We start from the raw sequence: 23460 nt of genomic DNA, 5'->3' as shown, positions 1-23460 counted from the left end.
AAGCGTTGGAGAGGGTGCAGAGGAGATTTACCAGGATGCTGTTGGAGAGAAAGAGGATGAGATGAGACATGATAGAGGTTTATAAAATAATAAGAGGAATAGATAGAGTAGACAGCTAACGCCTCTTTCCCAGGGCACTAATGCTCAATACAAGAGGGCATGGTTTAAAGTAATGGGTGGGAAGTTCAAGGGAGATACCAGAGGAAGGTTTTTTACTCAGAGAGTGGTTGGGTCATGGAATGCGCTGCCTGGGGTGGTGGTGGAGGCAGGTACATTGGTCAAATTCAAGAGATTGCTAGATAAGCATATGGAGGAATTTAAAATAGAGGGATATGTGGGAGGAAGGGGTTAGATAGTCTTAGGTGAGGTTTAAAGGTCGGCACAACATTGTGGGCCGAAGGGCCTGTATGGTGCTGAACTGTTCTATAATTCTATCTATGATTCTATCTCCCATATTACGTTCAATGTGCTCTTCATCTGAATTAAGTTCACAAAAATAAAGATACTTTTATTGATCTAAACACCACCATATGTAAAGTGGACAAACTAGAAACTTATTTCTCATGTTTCAAAGAAATGTAGATTGTGGGATAAAAATTGGAAGTGTCATATAGAAATGAATAACATCCCCATTTCCGAAGTACAGCATCTTGTACACTATGGCTCTGGAACTTTGCCTAAAATGTTCATGGCACTAATTGGACTCAAGTCCACCGGCAATCAGCATCGTAGCAATATAAACCTGTCACATTGTTTCAGATCAACAGCGAGGAAGACCAGCTTTTCACCAGGCTTGCCTCTACACTGAATGAGCATTGTAGCACATTCATGTGGGGATGCCGTGATACTGGATCATAATTTAATGACTAGAACTACCCTATTATCTCCAAAGCAATGAATGCCACGATGTAACACCATGACAGTGATACTCCATGCACTGGTTAAAATGTGGTGGTGGACCCCATGTGCTATCAACTTACGGGAAAACCAGGCGCATAGTACAAAATAAATGCATGAAGAGGGCCGATATGTAAACTTTCCCAAAAACCAGCTGAAACATCGCTAAGTTTAAAATTGCCTAACATTGGACCAATCTGCAGAAACAAAAAGACTGATGCCAATGGTAAAGTGAGGTTAGGGTGGGAGGGGGAGTTTGTGTGAGAGCCCAGAGGCTGAAGAATCTGAAGGGAGAAGACTATCTGAGTGGGCAGCACTGAAGGGTGTTAGAAGTGGCGGGACAAGGCTTAGAAGGAACTTACAGAGAAAAGATTAAAATAACAGCTTTGAAGGAGTCTTGGTAGCTTAGCAGGACAATTTAAATATATAGCTGAATTTTACAGAGTGAAGAAGATAGGTATAGGAAAACATCCAAAAATTAACCCCAAGTTAATTTTTTTTTGAAGATTTTATCAGTAAAATAGAGTTTATACACATACAAACAAAGAAATAGTAATGCAGTTCCATTTACAGATCTGTAGCAAACTGACCTAGTTGAATGACTAGAAATCAGTTTTTAAGTGTGTGTTTTCTTTAAACTTCTATTATTTTATACGCGCTAATGGAAGAAATGACAGCAGCAGGAAACAGCCCTTCACATCGCTTCAGCTAGTACCGGTACTAGGTATTGCATAGCTGGTAAGGTAATGCAACATCAGATGCCAAAATACTATTTTGAAATAGGTACGTGATCAACAAATTACGACGAGGACTGTGCATTCTGTGTACACAGGCTTTATGTAACATTGCTGCAGAGCACAATATGCTCGCTGCCTTTTGGACAAAACAACAGGCAGGTTCTGGGAGACTTCAAGCGTATCAAGCAAATCCAGCATGCATTTCGTCTCAAACCGTCATTACGGTTGGATTGTAATACAACTCTAACACATTAATTTCAGTAACACAAACTAAATACTAAATTATCATTCATAAATTCTACAGAGTACAGCACAAGACAAATAGCAGATACATTTAACAACAGCTCTGGAGCCCAGGAAATAGCACAGGTGCTAGTTATTTATATGGCTACCAAAATATTTATTCTAGGATCAATACATCACTTTCCCCACAGCCAACAAGGCATTTTTAGTATGATAAAATCATTAATGATTTGCCTCCCAGAAGACTTGTCTAAGCAAACAGAGCTTCTATATTACTCTCTCACTGTAACATCTGTACTTAAGTAATGCAAATCCTCATGCCTGATTTTTCAGATTCTCAATGCTACTGGCATTTTAACTAACAGCCAGATCTCTGCTTTTAGAGAAATAGGGTGGTTCTATCCTCACAAAGTTCATTTTGCTGGTCTGACAAGAAAGTCTGGAGACTTAACATCGTATCTGGGAGAGAAGGAATCTGAATACTTTTGTTCCAGTCATGCCTTAGAGTGATAGAACGAAAGGAAGCTAGCTTTAACAGGAAACACCTCCTGCACTCAATTTTTTATGCATGCCAGATATTTCAGCATTCTCCATAGCAAGTGACGGAAATATTACAACTGCATTTTCTAATATTACTACTTCACCAACAAGGGGAAGAATTGAGAGATAATTACATAAGCTTTTGGAAAAAAAAGGCAATATCATTACCTTTAGAATGACAAGAGAAGAAAATCAATACTTTGTTGAGCTGGCACTATTCCAGTATAATGTTACATCTGTAGTGTGGAGATTAACCAAGGACATTGAAACCTTTTTACATCCACTGTCAAGTGGAATCAGGGCAGGCACAGTGACCTCAGCATCTGAACTACAAGTTCTGTTATGTTATTTCCTTTAATAATAACAGCAACATTGCTGGAAAAGGGGCAAAAGATTGAACTGTTTTTGAAGGTATCCACAGATTCTTTGTTTTATGAGTAATTCCTTCAAGTAAAATAATAGTTGTGTAGATACAATAAAAATTAATTTGTTCCGTCCAGTTGCTACTAACACAGCCAAAGTTATTGAAGTATTCAGCATTTTTGTAACTGTATACTTTCCCACCATAAATAAGAAACAAAAGCTGAGAGAGCATGCAAAACACTGACAACTCTGAGAAAAGCTCTGAGTCTAGACCAAATATAACAACAAGCAGTCACACAAATGTTGGGCTCAATCTGTGGCTATACTGAACTTTCCCATCACTGAAACTGCAGGAAATGAAAGTGCAAAAAAACTACGTTTTTGCTGAGGTAACTACCAAACTACCGAAAGGGGATATGCAAGCACTCGAGCCAAAGAATTTATTTTCCAGGGAAATGCTGACAGCAGAATTGCCCTTTAGCTTTTTGTGTTATTAGCATCTCGAAGTCCACTTAAGCAAAGTCAGCTTCCCCGAGTTGACAGCGTTATCAGTTAGCAATCAGCTGATTGGGGCTTGAACCTCACACAGACTTGGAGTTTGGTCAAGGCCAACAAGGAGGAATGCTTAATGAACACTGATGCCTCCATTAACACATTAAGTAAAGCTGTTGGGTTGTAAGATTTCATTAAAAATTCCACTGGCATTAACTGCAGGAGGGCAGGGTATTCTCCCTGGTCATTTTTCATCCCTCAAATCCCAAAAGTAGACTCTGCGTCGAGATTCGCGAAGGATGGAAATTTCCCCCTTAAACGGCTGCCATTCAGGTATGGAAACTGCACAACGAACAGATAATGTTTTCAGGATAAATGGAGTTCATGGTACACCTGAATCGAGCATCCAGAATGCAAACTATTCAAAATCATTTAAATTGGATAGAGGGTCAAAGGGGAAAAGGATGATACCATTTTCCAAAAGAAACTTACTGAGGGGTGACAGGTCACCAATAGGTTGGTACAATATGTGTGACATGTACTGTATATATATGTATCCAATACAGAACAGCCAGACAATGAGAACCAAAGGTGGGTAGAACAATATAATTTTCTTCTAGGTTAGATGAGTTGAACATACTAGTGTGGGAAATGGTAAGATACATCAATAAATATGCATTTGAAGCTCTCGGATGAACAGGTTAGGAAGCCACTAGTTTGGAAAGATTGCAGTGGATTTGACTCTGTGCCGTTTTAAATGTTGAATGTGGACTCGATGAAAGCCAGGTGCGAACATTAGGAAAACCATGTAGAACAGGTGCCACAAGAGACCAGCAAATCCTACCTCTGCAAATAAACCAAGGTGCAAGCTGTGCAGAACATATAAATTAGTGTGCTGATCCCTTGCTCCAAGTGATGTTGGGATCATGGAAATACAATGCCATGAAAAACTACTATAGGATTAAAAACTGCAGGATCAGAATTCAATGGATGTGGTTGGCTCACTTGATAATGTTCAGAGAGCTCATGAAGAAATTTTGCAGGAACCTTTGCTCAGGAAATACAATCCATAAAATATCAAATTACTCATGAGCCATAACAAAATGGGCTTGATTCTTTAAAGTAAGAACAAATCTAACTCATGTCTGATCAAGTGTATGGTAGGGATGGCTCAGAGAAAAGAATATTTTTGGACCTATTGGTCTCTGGATAAGGAACATCTTAAAACTCTGGAACTACCAGGAAGACAAAATCTCTTCTATATTAAGGTATTAATTTCATTCAAAATATTGATTAAGAAATGTATCTTTATATTTTCCTGCACTGTTGCAGATGAAAAGACTCCAGACAATGAGACTGGTAACTTCCAACTGGCTCACCCAAAACCACAAAAGCAGCTTTCACCTATAATGAGCCAAGTGGGAGGTGAGTGATGTGCAGTTGGGAGTACAAGAGAAAGCAGGTTAGTTTGAATAATTTTTTTTGAGGGTAGATACTGAAGATAGCACTTGCACAAAAATGGTAGTATTTCCTAAATTCAATTACTATCTGACACATTTGAGAAACTCAGATCTCACTGCAAACTCCCTACAATGCTACATATTGTACAGGTACAACACAAAGAGCCCATTTACTTTATTGCACTGGTGCTTACTCCTTGTTAGCACAACCGGAGATTAAATCCACTACCCCAACACTGTCCCCTTTCATTATAACAAATGCTTATTCAACTCTCCCTTAGCTACAACTCGAAGCAAAGAATTCCATGTTATAACCTTTGCAAGAAGAACTTTTTCCTAACCTCTATCCTCAGTCACCATGTGAAAAATTTAAGTTGTCACTTGTTACTCATTTCCTACTACAGCAAGCACCACCACTATCCACTATCAAAACCCTCTATTTCGCTTCATTGCAAGCTTTCTTTTTGCTGGAGGAATTGATCACACTCTCTCATTATAACTCTATCGATTTTTCATCTGTGGCATCATCCACAATGTATGCTTAATACATCCTATATCCTTCCTACTATCTACTCTGAGCTTTTAAATTCCTTTGAATTTGAAATTTTTGCTCCTTCCGCTCCTATTATTGATAATAGTAAATTTTGCTAACATTGATTTCTCCTCCCTTTTAAAAGTCAGTGAAATTGCAAGGCAATTTATTCTAACAAGAGTAAAGAAAAATACCCAGCTCATGAGGAAGCTCATGACAAAACACAGCGATGGAAGTACTCAGTCCCCCTGTGACGGAAGCACTGAAGGCAGCACCTGGAGGGAAGAAAAAAACTCAGTTTAAATGGTATAGATAGGTTATGCATCATGCATTTATTATTCAGAATCAATAGAAGAATTACAGGTAAATACAAAACTAATCTTGTACACCTGAACCTTTAAAATCACTAACTTTGTATTCTTTAATGGATGCAATGCAAAGAGGGGGATCAGGAGGTTGTGAAAAGCACAATGCAAGATGCCTTTTTATTTAGTTTTAATGCAAAATTTGCAGCACTGTTGAAAGCACTTGCTGCATTTACAGGCGAGTTTTAAGATTACTGTCAGAATGAAGGTGATTATTCAGAATGTGCAACCAATGATAATTAAATTTTAGCTGTAAGTATAAAGAACATTGACATCATGTATCCCTCACTAGTGCTAACCCATTTTACAAAATGCAGTACTTTTAGACAAATCCATGAATCCTCAATATTGGAGCATAAAGATTCTGGCTGGGTTTTAATGTAGCCATTTTTAGTTTATTCAGAGAATATGTACAATAAATATTTTAAAATTCTGTAATTCTCCAAAACTTTTTCTTAAATTGAACACACCTTGTGTGAATTTTGGGGAAAACGTGTTAGTTCTAGTCACTTTGGGAATTAATGCAAGGTTTTTAAATCAAGTTTATCTCAATTGTGAACAATCAGATTGACATGCCCTTACTGGAGAACTTCTGTAATTCTAAACTGAGCCAAACAAGAAGGCTAATTCTGAATACTAGAAGGTCAAGCCTATAATGCATGGATGGTATTGTTGATTACAGATATTTGCAGATCATAATGTCCATCCTCTCGTTTATAAAGCGACAGAAGCAGACATTTTAAACAAAATTTTTTTTGAAGTACAACTGAAATCTGTAATGCTATCAAAGTTTGGATATTAAACGACTTGTTAAAGTCTCAAAGTGTCAGGAAATGTACATTACTACAACATAATTGATACTCTTCCCAATATTAGCACCAGATTTTGTTTACAGTGGATTACTTTTAGGACCCTGAAGAAGCAATGATTTTGGGTAACAGGAACTGATATGTTTTCCTTACCTATGGCAAGCCCATCACTGAAGTTATGCATGCCATCTCCCATGATAACCATCCAAGCGATATTCGCTATGCCAGCATCTTGCATCTCTTTATTAGAATGGCAGTGACCATGAGAATGATGTGCAGAATTTGAATGATGCTTTTTAGACATGGTTTTACTTTCATGATTTGGAGTGAAACTATCAATTTCACTATGCGAATCGTGAATATAAACAGATTTCAAGTCGGGAGCAACAGATGCCTTCGACGGGGACCCCAGAGTGCCATCAAGATCAGTAAGCTGGGTTACATCATGTTGCTCACTGAAACCATCCTGTTGCTCTGTTCCTGAAACAGAATAAATCCAGGAATTAATGCAGTCAATTGAAAATTTGCATTTGCTCCTACTTAAACTGAAAATTCATTATTTCATGCAAAATCCTTCCAGGTGAAACTTCCTTCACAAAGTGTTTCAAATACTTTGAGTCAACGGAAGTCCCCTGAGAAACTAAACACTGTCAGATAAGACACCTTTCATTTCTTTGTATAACCAGTCTTCAACACAAAGTGACCAGGATAACTCAGCACTTTCTTTAGGCTCAACTTTCATCCCTCCAATACAAAAGCTCGGGAGGCAGAGGATCCCACAACTCCCAAAACTGACTCGGGAAACAGCAAAGAAGGGAGGAGAAGAGAATACAAGAACTAAAGTAATTACAGCTTCAAGAAACTAATAAATAAAAAGAGTAGATTAAACTTGAAATACAGAGAGAAAATAAAACATTATTTTCAGCCTCAATGTAAAGTGTTTGATCTGAAATGTTAATTCTCTTTCTCCCCTCTCCGCAGATGCTGCCTGACCTGCTAAGTACTTCCAGCATTTTGCTTCAGATGTCCACTATCTGTGATATTTTATTTCAGCAAAAATATGCACAGCTTGATTTTAGTGCTCATATACAGTTAGTCAAAAGCAAGTATTCATGTCAAGTCGGGGTTAGAGGTTGGTGGATAATTGGACAAAGGCTAATGGGAGAGTAAGTGAGGAGACGCGAGGAGATTTGGATTGGAAAAAGAAGAAGAAAGGTAGAAGATGAGTGGAGGAATGGATAAAAGAAAGGAGTGGGAGGGTGTGGCCGGTGGAACAGTGCCCTGGAAATTTAGCTGGACAGAGTGGGATAATACACCTCTCCAGAAATGGGTGTGGGGGCTGAAAGGCAGAGGCAAATTAAACATTTCCTGTCATAAGGACCAAAATGACTGATTGTTTCAGGAGGGACACTTCCACCCAGGTCAGTTGCGAGACCTGCGGTTTCATTCTCCCGCAGAACCCAAAAACTGAGAAAAGAGAAGAGGAGAGAATTGGTATGAATTCAGTATTAGTTTGATGGTCGGCATGGACACAGTGGGCCAAAGAACCTGTTTCTCTGTTGTACAATTCTATGAGAGGGGAAGCTAGAAAATGGAAGAGGAGAAGGAAGAGAAAGATGAGGAAGAGGATAAAATGGCTAAGGAAGAGGACAATAAAACCAGAAAATGCCTGAAACACTCAGCAGGTCAGGCAGCATCTGTGGAAAGAGAAACAGTTAATGTTTCAGGTTTGGCACCCTTCTTCAGAACTGGGAAAGAGCTAGTTTTCAGTGGCAGAGAAGCTGAGGGAGATATGGGTAGAACAAAGGGAATCTCTTTGATACAGAGGAAGGGAAATTTAGAAGAGAGAGATTGAGACATTGAATAAGAAACCATTATGCCAGGAAAAATACAGCCAATTTGGGAGAGGGGATCCCGTGGACTGGAAGTGCATGGGGATATATATGTGTGAGGGAATTCTTCAGCAGCAGTTCTGCATTGCCAGATAAAATGTTTTTCGGAAGTAGGAGAAAGACAGAATTTGAGTGCAACACTTCTTATGGACTGGATTATTATTCAGTGAGGGTTCAATAGGTCTTCAGCAGAGATCCTGTGTCACCAAGGGTGTGTGCTTGGATGCAGCAATTCTTTTTACACTGGGGGTTGTAGAGAAGGACTGTTTGCACAAGATGTCAGTGGGATTTACTTGTATTTTTCTACAATGGACAGCAATTGGTCGTATGCCAATACATTTACAAGGCAGCTGAAATGCAGTTATTTAGGACTTTGGATCATTCGCCATCCAGCTCCATACCTGAATTTGTATTCTTATAAATTTGATTGATTTTTTTTCTTTTGAAGCAGTCACATTAGTGGATATGGGCAGCCATAACCTATCTGGATTTCTGGAAAGCTTTCAATAAGGTATGTGATGAGGGTTCTCCACAAATCAGAGTCTTGTGGAACTTGTGGTTTGCTAACGTACTGGATTCAGAATTGGGAGAATGGCCACTGGCAGAAAACCGTATCCAACTGATCTGTCTTCTTTAGGAAAACGGTCATCGGTGGTGGCTTGCTTGACTAGATGCAGTGCTGTTATTTTTAACCAATTTTACTAACAACTAAGTTACAGCAATTTGGGGGCGGGGGTGGTCCAGTAGATTGTGAGTGACAGCAAGCATATACAAATGCTAAGACTGTACAGTTTATGAGTATTGCAGTTGCATGCAGGTCCATATGTGGTGGAAGATTAGGCTAGTGCCTGGCAAAACTGACTTAGGAAAATGTATGTTAAGCACCTAAACAGATTGATGCTATGTACTTGCACCCAAATAAGGAACAGAACTAAATGTGGTGGTGAAAGGAAGAAATTGGACTAATTTAACATATCACGTTCCTGAGAATATTTTACAGGACAATTCACCATAAAGCATAACAATTTGCCTCTGTTCAAGGTCTTGATTAAGCTTCGGCTGGAATACACTGTTCCATTCTGGTTGTGTGACATTCAACCAGGGAAAACACGAATTAAGTGAGAATGTTAGATGTACCTTTCCCTAAAAGGATTGGACCTGTGGAGGAGAATGCCAGCTTGTGCAGTTACTGCTAATTCACTGCATTTCACAAGGGAGCTGGACCTTTTCCTGTCTGGGACAGAGATCACCCTGAAAAAGAGGCAGGTATCCAGAGACATAAGATGATGATTTATGTGATATGCCAGGCAAGCTTTTAATTGCTTATAGTTTATGGAGAGGTCTATGATTTCTATGAGTTACTTCCCAGTTCGTTCCTCTAACTGTCTTGGGTTTTCACATCTCCCATAAGATTACATGCTCCTGCAGTGTACAGACTATCTGTATTGTGATACAGTTGATATCACATATACACGGGACATGCAAGATTCGAACATTAAACGACCAATCATTATGTCAGGAGGTTCTTTCCTGTTATTCATTTCCACCTGCTCCTATAGAACTTATTATCTGAGAAGAGACCTAACAGTTGTACAATTCTAAATGCTAAAAATACTCGAAATACTCAGCAGATCAGGCAGCATCCATCGAGAGAGGGGAAAAGAGTTAACATTTCAGCTTGATAATTGTACACCAGAACAATTCATCCAAGTACCTTTTTCCTGGATTTGCTGATACTGACAGAACTGAAAGAAAATGTACATCTTTGCTGTGACAACAATAAACACTATAAACCACCAAAGGCCTCCAAACTTTATTAGGAGTAAATAATGGGAGTGGAGCAAGATCAGCACAGTACTGAATTTACACCACGTCCCAGCGGGAATTTTTACATGTGCTTAGCTTAGCGACCCAGAGGAGTCTGGAAATGCAGGTTTCAGGAGTTTCCTTGCAGTGCTAGATTTGAACACTAATCACAAAAGTTCTTTGATCAAGACTAGTATTGTATTAAAGCAGCAGAAGGAAAAAAGTACTTTCATAGTTGATAACCATCACATTACAAATAGGTATCAGATTTCCATTCTTCAAATCTCAGATAATAAGTCACAGATGAAGCCCTTTTGTAAATTTGTTGAAAAGAAATCATTGACGTTCTGACCACCATTATATAAAACAACTTTACATTTTCTATTCAATATAGAGCATATTATGCATCTCAACCTTGCCAGCTTTGCTGTACTGAGCAAAATTTCCTACCTGACATGGTCTGAAGGTCAAGCCATTCACTTTCTGACCTTCGGTTTAATTTGTGGTCTGACAATTTTCGCCCAACTGCTGCCTCTCCACTCAGAACTTTCTGCTTACGCCACTTCTTTTTGCCCTGGAAATTAAAATTTAGAAAAGCATTTGCAATAAGAGGTTGTATTCAAAAATTCAACGTCCTATCTTCTACTGACCTGATGCTAAACAGACTTTGCAGTCTACTTGTGATAATCCTTTGCTTTACAAAGGATTGAATTACTCAGTAATTCAGAGGGTTACACTGGATATGCAGCACAGATTCAGGCCACTGGTTATAAAGTGTCCACGCTGACACATATGCTCCACTCAACCTCTGATCTTTCCTTATCTAAATATATCCCTTGTCCAGCCTCCCCTGAAACTATCCACTTGTCACCTTAATCACTCCCTTTGGTAGCAAGTTCCACATTCTCACCATGCTTTGTGCAAAGAAGTTTCTCTTGATTTCTTGGTAATCACCTTACATTGATGGTTTCTAGTTACACTCTTCCCCACAGATGGAAACATTCTCTCAAACGTTGAAAATTTTAAAGACTTCTATTAGGTTATCCAACTGCCTTCTTTTCTCAAGAGAAGGGACTCCCGGTCTGTTCCTGTATGTACCCTCCACTTCGGGTATCATTCTTGTAAAGCTTCTCTGCACCCCCTCCTATAAAGCTTCTATATCCTTTCCTACATATAGCAACCAAACCTTTATGCAGTTTTCCATGTATGGTCTAACCAAGGTTCATTACAGACTGTGCAGAATTATCACAATCTCCAGTTCTATCTCTCCAAAAATAAATCCTAATGTCTGGTTCTCCATTTCATGGTTTTGCTAATCTGCAGCACAGACTTTAGTGATCATATACTTGTTTGCTCTTTGTTCCTTTCCCTGACCTAGACTTGCACCATCCAAGCAGTAAGTGACCTCCCTCTGCTTCCTACTAAAAGGTACGACATCACGGTTATCCGTTTGGAATTACCCGTGTCAATTATTTCCCATTAATATCCTTCTGCAATCTGCTGCAGTCCTCCTCTCTCTTGTGTCCTGAAGCAGCCACTAATCTATACTGCTACAAAAAACAAACAGCAGGAGGAACTCAGCGGGTAAAGCAGCATCTGTGGAGGTAGAAGGATGATCAATGTTTCAGGTTGAGATCCTGCATCAGGACTGAGTGCAGAGGGGACATAGTTTGTTCCTCCTCAGTACTTGTCTATATACCGGCTATCTCCCCTCTATACTCTCCACCCGAAGCATTAGCTATCCCTCTGCCTTCGTGGTGCTGCCTGACCTGCCGAGTTCTGCCAGCATTTGTTTGTTTGCTCGAGATTACAGCATCTGCAGTGCCTCTAGTGCCTTCAATCAATTCTGCTACTTGTCTTCTGACTCTACATTCTGACCATATTAATCAGTCTAGTATGGGATATCTTGACAGCCTTCGAAAACCTACATATATTACATCTACTATATTACCATGGTGTACTCTTCAAAAAAAAATCACTAAGGTTGGTCAAGCAACTTTTCCCCCTTAGAAATCCATTTTGTCTCCAGATGTTCTGTTTTCTCCTTTTGTACAGATTACATTGCTTTTTCCTGTACCAATATTTGCCTGACTAGTCTAAAATTCTCTAGCTATGTTCTAACCCTCTTCCTAAATATAGGTGTTAGCTACCCACCAGTCCTCTGCCATTTATGGCTTTTTGCAAAGGATCAAGCATCTGTAGTAATGCCCCTACTATAACTTCCCTAGATTCCTCTACAATGCTCAAGTGCATTCCAATACAACCAAGAGATTTATCAAGAGTGTGATTAACTTATTTAATATTCTCTTTTTCTATTTTACATCCACAAATCTTGTTACTCGTCTTATCATCCCATAACACTTGCACTATTTCTCTGGTAAATACTGAAGAAAAATGTTAAATTTTTCTGTGATCTCATTCCCAATTCATTCCTGTTGTCTTGCTCTGTCTACTCCTTAATGGCTCTTGTTCCTATCCTAAACTTCAATTTCTTCTTAACGCATCTGCTAAGCATTTTACTTCTTTGTTTCCTGTTCCTTGATAACTTAATTTTCTGGTTCCTTTCTGTCCTCTTAATTATTGTATTTACTCCTCCTAAATCTCTTTCTATCTCGTCTTATCACGTACTGTATACCTCAGCTGGTTCTGCTGGTCTTGCACTGATAGTACATCACTCTCCTTATTCCTGTTTGTCTTTATTCATCCAGAATTTTTTCTTTAGCATAATACATTTTTTCTGCACTCCCATTGTTTATCCACATCATTATTTTTGCCCTTCTTATCTTTCCAAGTTCCATTCTTAATTCCTCAAATTTAGCTTTTGTACTAATATAATTTTCCCCAGTCTTTATCATCTTAAGGAGTATTTACTGTATATTATGGTCACAATTGACTCAATATTACCCCACTTCCACTTCTCCTACCTGCTCTGGCTCATTCATTATTATTGGATCTAACAGCCAATTCCCTTCCTGTTGTACTTTTTATATACTGGGCTGGGGTCCTGAATACGCTGTAGAAATTCCAGTTATTTCCTTCTTCTGTTCAATTAATATCAGAATGATTGAAATTTTCCGACGTTACTTTACAATTTTATTTTTTGCTCATTTTTCTCTGAGTTATCTGGATATTTCTTTCTCCATGTCCCTCCCAGTATGTGCTGGTTTGTAGACTGTGCCAATTAAGGAGAATGACTCCATTACCTTTTATCTTGATCCATATAAATTCTATTTCTGTCTTCCTTACAGCTGCATTCCTTTCCCCCACTGTCTCCATGTTATCACTAATAAGCAACACTGCTCTACCTCCTCTTTTCCTCATACTAGGGCATGCCAATATCTAACAGCCTCCAGCCCCCCTGCTATATTACAGACACTCTGCATCACCATTCAGGCAGTTTAATTCATCTTTAATAGAATGTTTAGCCAGTTCTTTAGACCCCTCTTCTATTATTCTACTTACTACCTTGCCATTAATGTTCTCTCTTACTTAATTATTTTCCCCCCTTTTCTCTTTGAACTGCAAAGTTAAAAAAAGCACCTTTACTATTGAAAATATAGTAATTTCCACTCAGCTGTTGCTTGGTGCTGCATCAAATGGAGTCAAAGTGCGCACTCCCACAGAACAAAATTCTCTGGCATTTCAACTAATGAGTATTCTTCACATGGGAGGCAATTATCAACCTCAGGAAGCTCCAGTGCAGAGCTGGATATCCTATGCTCAAATCAATGACAACATCTGCTCATTTTTCAGCAAGATCCATTGAATGATAAAGGTGACAAGAAAATGTGGCTGATTTTTCTCTCAGGCAAGGCAGAGGTTGATGAAAACAGCCCTTCTGCTGCCCCCAGTGAGCACAGAAAAGAAACAGATTTTGGGACCAGCTTGGTCTTGAGAGTTGTACAGGATGAAAAACAGGCCCTTTGGCCCATCATTTGTGCATCAAACACCCATTTATATCAATCCTATCCTAATCCCACTTTATTCTCTCCACATTCCCATCAATTTCCCTACACACTAGGGGTGACTTACAGTGACTAATTAACCTACCAAGCTGCACCTCTTTGGGCTGTGGGAAGAAACCCATGCAGTCATAGGGAGAATGTGCAAACTCCACACAGATGCACCACTGGAGGTCATGATTGAACCCGGGTCAGTGTAGCTGTGAGGAAGCAGTTCGAAGCTGCACCATCGTGCTGCCCTGTCACTGACTAGTCTGCATTATCCAGAGTCACATCAGTGCAAAAAGTCATTGGGAAAGCTTCAGACAGCTGTATAAATTTAAATTTGGTTCCGCTATCTCTGTTTCACAGTAGAATTTCACACATACAACACATGGGCAAATTTCCCATGTAAATTTCCTGGCAAATTTCCCACCGCAAACAGCATAAAGGTGCAGCTAGAAGTTGTTATTGTGTTGGGTGCCTGATCACATGACAAGAACACCTGGATCATTCTGACTGCTGGGCTTTTATCTCATCAGCTACATGCCAGGTACTGAGGGGACCAGGGGAAATTCCAGCAGCCATTGCCAATATGCAAAGGTCAAATGCATTTCTTCCAGACGTATCATGTCATTAAAAACTCTGCATTCTGTCTTTTTGCTTGCACTGTCCTATCACACCTGTGCTTGTTGACCGACACTGGCTCCGGGTCTGACAATGCCTCGATTTGAGAATTCTTAATCATGCGTTCAAGTCACTTTATGGCCTTGGCCAGTCCCTTTCTCTGTACCTCCTCCCTCCCTATAACCGTCATGCTGATGGACTTCTCTGATTCTGGGCTCTAGCAGAATGGGATTTTAATTGCTGTACCACTCACACGTATGCTTCAGCTAGGACCTTAACCTCTCCATCTCACTCTCTTCCTTTAAGAAGCTCCATAACACCTGATATTTGACCAAGTTTTTGGTTGTCCTCTATGGCTGGGTATCAAACTTTGTTTGCTGACACGTGTTAACATCTTGGGTCATTTTATCATGTTAAAAAATGCTGTGAATGGAAAATGTTGACGCAACGTAAAATTGTTCCATCTAAATTTTAACTAATTTCTGCATTAGAGGAAACAAATTTATGATTTACATGATTCTTAAAATTTGAACTTCATGTAGTATAGATTAAGAAGAATTAGCATCAAAAAATAAAATTAAGGTAGTACTGTCTTCATAGTCACTTCAAATCCCCATTTTAAAAGCTGCCAAAAATGAAAATCATAACCCATGTTGCACTAGTATCAATTTCAAAGTTGCCTATTATAAAACTGTTTTGTTCATTTTGGACAGAAACATCTGTGCTGAATTGCTCACACCTCATTATGCATGAAATACAATGACAAACACAAGTAAATAGAGTTCAATTAGCTTGTGCAGTTAAATCCTAATGGTATAGATTTGATTTGTAAACTAATTGCAGTCAGAAAAGATGGCCAAGACCACTAGATAAGAGTCTTCCTGTAATTTAAAATAAGTCTAGAATTTAAGCACAGGAGAGAACATTGAATTACCGGCAACAATGCCTATACCTTGTGCTTACCATTCTGGCTCTGTGATCTCTGAAGAGTCCAATGCAATGTTCAACGATGAAAAGAAGGTAGATACCACCTAGAGCTGTAAGTCCTTTCCACAATCCATTATAAACTATAAGGAGATCTTCAGAACTTTCATGATTTCCATGAGTATGATTATGATCGTGGTCATGGTCATGGTGACTATGGTCATGTTTACCTTGTGACTGTTTTTGCAAAAAAGATAAATAATGATAAAATAATACTTTTTTAGAATAATTCTCACACTTGAATATAAATATTAACCATGACCAATAACATTTTACTTTGTTATATTATAGTATAAAACACGTGACAATCGAATTGTAAAACATGGACTATAAAAGTAAATGTCTCCAGAGCTTCCAGTTGATAATATTAGAATGGTTTTACATTTATAACACAAGACCACATACACTTGGAGACAATTGCAGGAAGACTTGATGTTGCTCTATCTGTTTCCTGGGAAGTTAAGAAATTAATGAATGATATGCGTTTACATAAGAAACAGAGGGCTCATCTTTAGCACTGCAGTTTCTCAAGAACAGAACTGAGACCAGCTTTGTTAAAGCAGCAAATGGAGGATCTGCTTCATCTGCAGCATGGTGGTTCATCCGAGTGGCTCACAGGGTTATCGGTAGGCAGTTTGCAATGTACCGCAATTGTGGGTCTGGAATCACAAAGGCCAGACCAGGTAATATTGGCTGATTTCTTTTTCTGAAAACAGTAGTGAAAACAAATGGGGTTCAATAATAATCTAAAAATCTCCATTACTACTACAAACTTTATGTTACAAATGTCATTACTTGAACTTAAGTTCACCCACTGCCATGGTGGATTCAAACTCATGTCTCCAGTGTCCATGTCTCATGTGGCTGGACCTGTAAATGCTTTGCTCAAGAGTAAATGCTGACACATTCACTTGAGCAATACAAGAGGAGATCAGGTCACATTAATCAAAAGCACATCCAAATCCCAAAGCCAAAACGTTGCACCTTGCAGAAAAACCCTGAGAACTCAAAAATCACAGGTGTCCCTACACAGATTAGAGAGGTAATCATCTAAAAAGAAAAAAAGACACAGGTTTATTATTTTCTTACATGTATGCTACAATTTCAGCTAACAGAGATTGAAATTACAGAATAAAACCTAAACCTCATATGTTTCCTCCTCCAAGAACAAGAAAAATCAACCGATCTGCCAATTCAAACTTTACTCACGTGAGGCATTAGATGCAGCAATGCATCACCACTGAGTGTCCCCACTGCCAGAGCCACCAGGAATGTTAGAAGATACTTGAAACATACTTGATTGATGATTGGTACAAGGACGACACCCAGCACTGACAACAAGCTTATAATGGTGATTGACACGAGTCCCCAAATCCAAACTGTGTAAGAAACAACTGATTCAGAAGATATATTAGGTTACCACAAACACATCAAAATAAGATTAACTTAACACTTGACAAAGGTATACTCATGATATATAATGAAATTGACAGTCAACCCTTACAGCTTTCACTTGGAGAAACTGTGAGAAACCCATTAGCTAAATGTTAGTTTTCAAGTATTTGATATGTGAATGAAAGCTTTAAAAGTTGTCAAGTACAATAACAGCCATGAGAATATTTTGTTCCACTCCACGTATTATACAGTCTTTAGTTCTCAAACCTTGGTTCTTTTTGGGAACCTGATCATGCTACAAAGGAGTGAATGCGTGGAAATATTCAACAATAACCTAAAAAAACATTTTAATGGCCTTTCCAAAATTGGTATTATTAACTTTAATAACATTCCTGGAGTATCCATGGAGTCCAGCAAAATAGCATCGTTCTGCAAAATAAGAATGCTGCCAGGGGTACAGATTCAACAGGTAAATTATAGTGACAATCACAATACATCAGTGTTCTTGCACATCAACTCGATTTAGTCTTTTTGATCTGTTTTTGATAGTAGATCTGAAAAATGGCCTCCAGTTTGATGTTCCAAATATTTCAACAGCCAGTGCATTTGAAATCCACAACATTTTCCTAATACACTTTAACATGGTTATAGGTGAAATATATGGTACATACCAATTTTAATTTTTAAAATTTCTTTTCATTAAAACATGCTGTGTTTTCTGACTCATCATTTGGAATATAATTCATTAATACTTTAAACATCAAGGGTATTCAATTTCTTTGACCTTGTGCTAAAATCAATTCGATAACTTGCGATGGCTTTATTTCAAGTCAGCATTCATTCACCAGATCTTTTGAGGGTCATCTGCTGATGCATCTCTTAAATTCAATTTATTGATTTTTATACATGCAACTTAATTTTCTTTCCAGAGAAGCCAATCTTCTTTTTCAAACAATGGCACACATCAAATTTGATCAGCCAATATACACAGGAAACTGACTATGTTTAATGGTGACTAAATCGAGTGTTGCAGGGAGCAGTGAGAGACAAATATCTCTTACAATATATTACTTAAGGAACAAAATGAAACTAAGCAAAATAATGGCCCAATATCAAACATGATTTAAGTACCATCTTTAAGCAGCTACTCATTAAGTTCTTGTGGATAGTAACAGAGGCCCAAGTACCTATAGTTGCCTATCCCTCCCTCCACATTTGTTGCAAGAACTACCACTGTTGTTGGTAGAATCTCAGATGGCGTTGAGGAGGGCTTACAGGAGTAAGACAGATTGGCTGGTTGAGTGGTGTCGTAACAACAACCTTGCACTCAACATTAGCAAGACCAAGGAAATGATTGTGGACTTCAGGAAGAAGTCATTGTAAGAATGCACACCAGTCCTCAGTGGGGGGGTTAGCAGTGGAAAGGGTGAGCAGCTTCAAGTTCCTGGGCGTCAACATCTCAGAGGATCTATCCTGGGCCCAACACATTGATGCAATCATGAAGAAAGCACGCCAGTGGCTCTACTCATTAGGAGTTTGAAGAGACTTGTTATGTAACCAAAGGGTCTTATAAATTCCTATAGATGTACAGTGGAGAGCATTCTGATTGATTGCATCACAGCCTGGTACGGAGCCTCCAATGCACAAGGTCACAAGTGGCTGCAAGAGCTCCATCACAGACACAACCTTCTCAACCATCGAGGATATCTTCAAGAGGTGGTGCCTCAAGAAGGTGGCATCCATCATTAAAGAGCCTCACCATCCAGGATGTACCCTCTTCTCGTTACTACCATCAGCGAGGAGGTACAGCAGCCTGAAGATCCAAGCTCAACGATTCAGGAATAGCTTCTTCCCCTTCGTCAACATATTTCTGAGTGATCCATGAACACTATCTCATTATTCCTATTTTTGTACTATTTATTTATTTTTCTAATTTACAGATTTTGTCTTTGCACTGTACTGCTGCTGCAAAACAACAAATTTCATGCCATATGTCAGTGATAATAAATCTGATTCTTTATTAATTATCTGCTAATAACGAGACAAAAGGCAATTGCTAATACCTTGTGGAATGCTTGAAGTACTTACAATAGCCAGAAATAGGTGATAACAATTCTACAAAGTTGCCATGTGCACTGAACACTGGATAAGATTTGAATGACAAAAACCTCTATGCAGAAAAATAAACATTATGCACAAAATAAACATGAAAACATGAAATTTGTGTAAAATTATTCTGGATTTGATATTTTCACTCTCCACCTTTAGTCTAAAAAAGTAAAACCAGAAAGCCAGGAGGAATGGTGTTAAGTGCAACGCAACCATTGATTTCCATGTGAAATGGCCATATCAATAAATACACTTTGAACACATTTGTACCAGGCACATCTTCAATGAAAAGAATCTGTGCAATTCAAATTGTTGGTTCCAGCACTGGCAAAACTATCGTTTTTCCTCAGATAAATTTGGAGAAATATGGTTCAGATATTTATCTGAACCATATTTCTCCAACAATCTCTTCCAATTTCCTTTCATGTTTGAAAATAAAGAATACCCTCCATCTCGTTTTATGAGAAAACCTGCAACCAACCATTAGAGGCCAAGGCAAAAGCAAAGCACAGAGCTATAAAAGAGTGCAATTTAGTTAGTAGGCTATGCACTCAAAGAGTTTTTTTTTTGTGCAATTTTGAATGATTAAACAAATTTAGGGAAGATCCTCAGCCAGCTAGAATCACATTAACCACAGACCAGGGCTGCTGGGTAATCTGTCCAGCCCCAAAGCATGTGAAGTTCTTCAGAGCAGTAACAAAGGCCCAAGTACCTACAGCTGGTTCATCGAGGGCCCGCCATCATAAATAGGATTGGCAGGATTCCATTTTTAAAATCTGTAAATAATGATCAACACCAATTTCACCTCATACAGAGCGCTGACAAAAATGTTTGATCGTCAATACGATGTGCAAGACACAATGAGTAGAGCAGGAATTTGGCTGGGTCTATGAATAGTTTTTTTAGCACATTCAATCCTTAGTGAGGGACTTGAAAGAAATACAGTCACATCTGCTGTACACTCCTACTGTCACTCATACTTAGGTTTATGTAAGCCTCTGTTTGCAACAATATGGGGTAAAATTAGTACTTGCAGCACTGCATGGGACTAGAAAACCACTAGAATAAATTCCACATTTGCCTTTTATCTTTGTGCTTTTGCCCCCATTACCCACCCTTAAATCTTCCTCCAATCAGTGACCCTCCGACCTGCCTAGCAACCCTCTGATAAGCCTCAATGTGTCCTGATCCTCATTCACCACCCCTCACTTATCTGGTCGCTACCCTCTGATCATGGCTGAGCCTCTGTCTGCTGGCTCTTTCCTCAGCATCCCTCCATCCCCTACGCCAGCCTCAGACCTGGACAAAGCATTTTCTAATATAAAAGTGCAGTGTTTGCTCAGTAATGCCAGGTACCTTGGTTCTGTAATGTTTGCAGCAATGAGTTCACAGCCAAAGCTCCTCCAAAGATCATCTACCACACCTTTTATGGTGCACCAAAAATTCTAGGCTTTGTGATTCCCTTTGTTTGAAATTGATCTCACCCATGGTTTGATTGCACTTCTATTTGTACAGGAGAAAGATGTAGTTATTTCACAATGTTAAATATCAATCATTCATATTTTTTATTAGCTTTTGTAATTTCCCTTTATTTTTTCTGCCTGTAACTTTCCCAATATTTTAGTATTATCTGTGCCTTTTTTTTAATAATTCAGCTTAATTTTTGCTCCAAACTATTGACAGCTTTTGAAGAATTGTTATTGGCAAAATGTATTTAACCCGAACCTCATGTTCAAATTTTCTCACTGCTATCTCTGCCAGATCTGATAATTACATTAAATGACAAAGTATGGGCTGGACCTGATGCTATCCCACTTAAACCGATTGCCTTCCAGATCGACGCCTTTATTTCCATTTGTCCACATTACAAACCTCTCCGTTTCCCAGTTTCCAGTAGGAATGCAGATAGGTTTCAACCACTATTTTCCCACCTCAAGGTTACCTACATTTCTCGACTCATTAGGGAACAGTTATGACTTCATTATTCCATGAACACATAACCTGCTAATGAAAGTAATTGTCTTGGAAGCCTTCTAAGGGGCATTACCTTCACTATGTTTGGCCCGTTTTCATCTAATAAGTAATATTTGCGCTGTTGGGTCTCCGCCAAGATTTAAAGGATGTTGCTCATAAGGGACTCATAGTAGGAGCGGGATGAGCAATTACAAAAGCCCAGAGTCAGAGCAGATTGCTGCTGACTCATCAGCAGCTATATGAGCAAGTGGGATGAATGACAACAAAGCAACTATCTTGCATTCAGAATCTATAGATTGGGGCTCAGTGTCCTCGAGCTTTTGGAACAGCAGTGCCTTAGGTTGTCAGGCCAATCTCCTTGAACAAGACCGAATGCTCACCAGATCCACACTGCTTGCAGTTGTTAAAGTGACCATAGCTGTCAACATCTACACTTTGGAATCATTTTTGGAGTTCCTCTGGAGACAATGGCAAGATTTTTCAAGCAACAACACGAAAATGTATTAGTTAAGTAAAGAATGCTTGATTGCAATGTCTGCTATGTGCATCATCAACGTCATCATGGGCGACTCAAGTCAGAATAAAAGGGTGTTTGGATTTGCTGTTCTGGGTGAGTTCCCACAGGTACACATGGTGTTAAACTGTCGTCAGATGGTAAATATGGCACTCACAGTTCAGCTTGCAGTATTCAGTCAGAAAGGTTTCCATTCCATTAGTGAGTGGCTGCTTTGTAACTGTGGGAGGATGTTTCTCCAGGTGTGCAAGATAACCAATTAGCTACTATCATTCCTTCATCTTGTGGTACACCACCCTCATCAATGTGTTTCATCTCCTGATCAGACTTGGGCACTAGCTACCTGCTGAATGCCCTGTTTGTCCTGGGGATGAAACCAAGCAATGAAATACAGGCACTCCCTTCCCTGGAGGATTATACTCCAAACCACTGGAATGCTGAATCTCTCATTACCCAAATTGTCTGGGCAAGTTATAACTTGCAATGCCCTACTCGTTTACTATTTATTTGCCTACCTTATCCTTCATTCCTGGTGTCATTAGAAGCAGTTCCATTCAGATAAAGAATATTTAGTACTTGCAAAGAAAGCTATCCTACCATTCATTTTTGAATGGAACCAATCAACAGAAAACCTGCAGCAAGGCTGTAGCAGACTTTCTGCCTGCTGAACAATGAGGTTATCCACTGCAGCTGGAGTGTGGAGACTTGATGCTATGTCATTTCTATTGCAGGCTTTATGGGGACACACAATGTTTTCCACAAAGAGATAACATTTTCTGGCTGGTCATTAGATTCTGGTATAACTGTAATAGGCCTCCTAAAGGTCAGTTTTCTGTCCTTCGCAGCCAAGGTGACCAGGACCTTGGCTTCTGCATAGTAATACTGGAAGTTGTGCCATATATAGACTGTGTCTCAAGATCTAAACAATGTACAAATCCTCAGGCTGGAGACAATTTGGATGACTCCTTCCCCTCACCCAAAGCAGTCATGCTTGTAAAATTTGCCCTTAACTAGTTTGTTTCAGACAGAATATCATTTATATTCATTATGTTAACTATGAATTTTTAGATTGGGTGGTATTTGGAGAGTAAAACTGGAAATAAAAATTCTGTCACAGCAAACATTTAATAGCAAACATTAGAGGTAAATTTAATTTTTTAGTTCTAAGTACTTTTATTGCAAACAATATTCTTTGTCAATATACAATATTGAGATATTTTATTATTTATTTACTCGGCAAAATTTAAACTAGAAAAAAATTTAGAAGAATTAATTGCAAGCAATTTTTAAATTATCAAGATGCAGAACATTTATGAGATGTGTTTTCTGGATCATTTAAACATTTTAATTGGAAATAAATAGTATTAAAAATACCCCAATAGTTATTGCAGGGGTCAGTTTTAAGGTAGAGAATTAACTTGGCTTATGAACTGCACCATCTCCTGCTGCAAACAAGCGAGGGAGGGTGTCATGGAGGAGAGAGGCATGGGGATGAGAGAGGCATGGGGATGAGAGAGGCATGGGGATGAGAGGCAGGGTTAGCCAAAGGCCAAATACAAAGCAAGACCCAGATTTACTGGCATTTGCATTGTATAACTGGATGGTTCTTTTGATCATATTGAAAGAATAGGATATTTTGCAGCATGAATTTTGTTTTGTTCATGTTTAGCAAAATCAGACCAGGTAGAACTACAATATGAAACTTAGCAGCTGCTTTGTACATTCAGACAATGATCTATGTTGCCAATGAAGTGAAAAAGAGTCAGAATGAGTCAACCTT

General features: G+C 38.9%; 1 protein-coding gene across 6 annotated transcripts in view; it reads right to left on the bottom strand.

The window, feature by feature from the left end:
• The window catches only part of slc39a10 (solute carrier family 39 member 10), a 67959-nt gene that overhangs the window by 7625 nt on the left and 36874 nt on the right, over window positions 1-23460 (bottom strand). For 4 of the 6 annotated variants that reach the window (XM_052011116.1, XM_052011125.1, XM_052011133.1 and 1 more), the window contains 5 exons: window positions 16898-17082; window positions 15668-15865; window positions 10587-10710; window positions 6592-6918; window positions 5459-5539 (listed from right to left, as the gene is read on the bottom strand). In XM_052011116.1, coding sequence (XP_051867076.1) covers window positions 5459-5539; window positions 6592-6918; window positions 10587-10710; window positions 15668-15865; window positions 16898-17082 — 915 coding nt within the window. The remainder of the gene's footprint in view (window positions 1-5458; window positions 5540-6591; window positions 6919-10586; window positions 10711-15667; window positions 15866-16897; window positions 17083-23460) is intronic. The other 2 variants (XM_052011142.1, XM_052011107.1) reach the window with 1 other exon arrangement.

Source organism: Pristis pectinata, chromosome 1, assembly GCF_009764475.1.
Source record: "Pristis pectinata isolate sPriPec2 chromosome 1, sPriPec2.1.pri, whole genome shotgun sequence".
Classification (NCBI taxonomy): Eukaryota; Metazoa; Chordata; class Chondrichthyes; order Rhinopristiformes; family Pristidae; genus Pristis; species Pristis pectinata.
The sequence above is the reverse complement of the archived record's forward strand: the minus strand, read 5'-3'. Positions and strand labels throughout refer to the sequence as shown.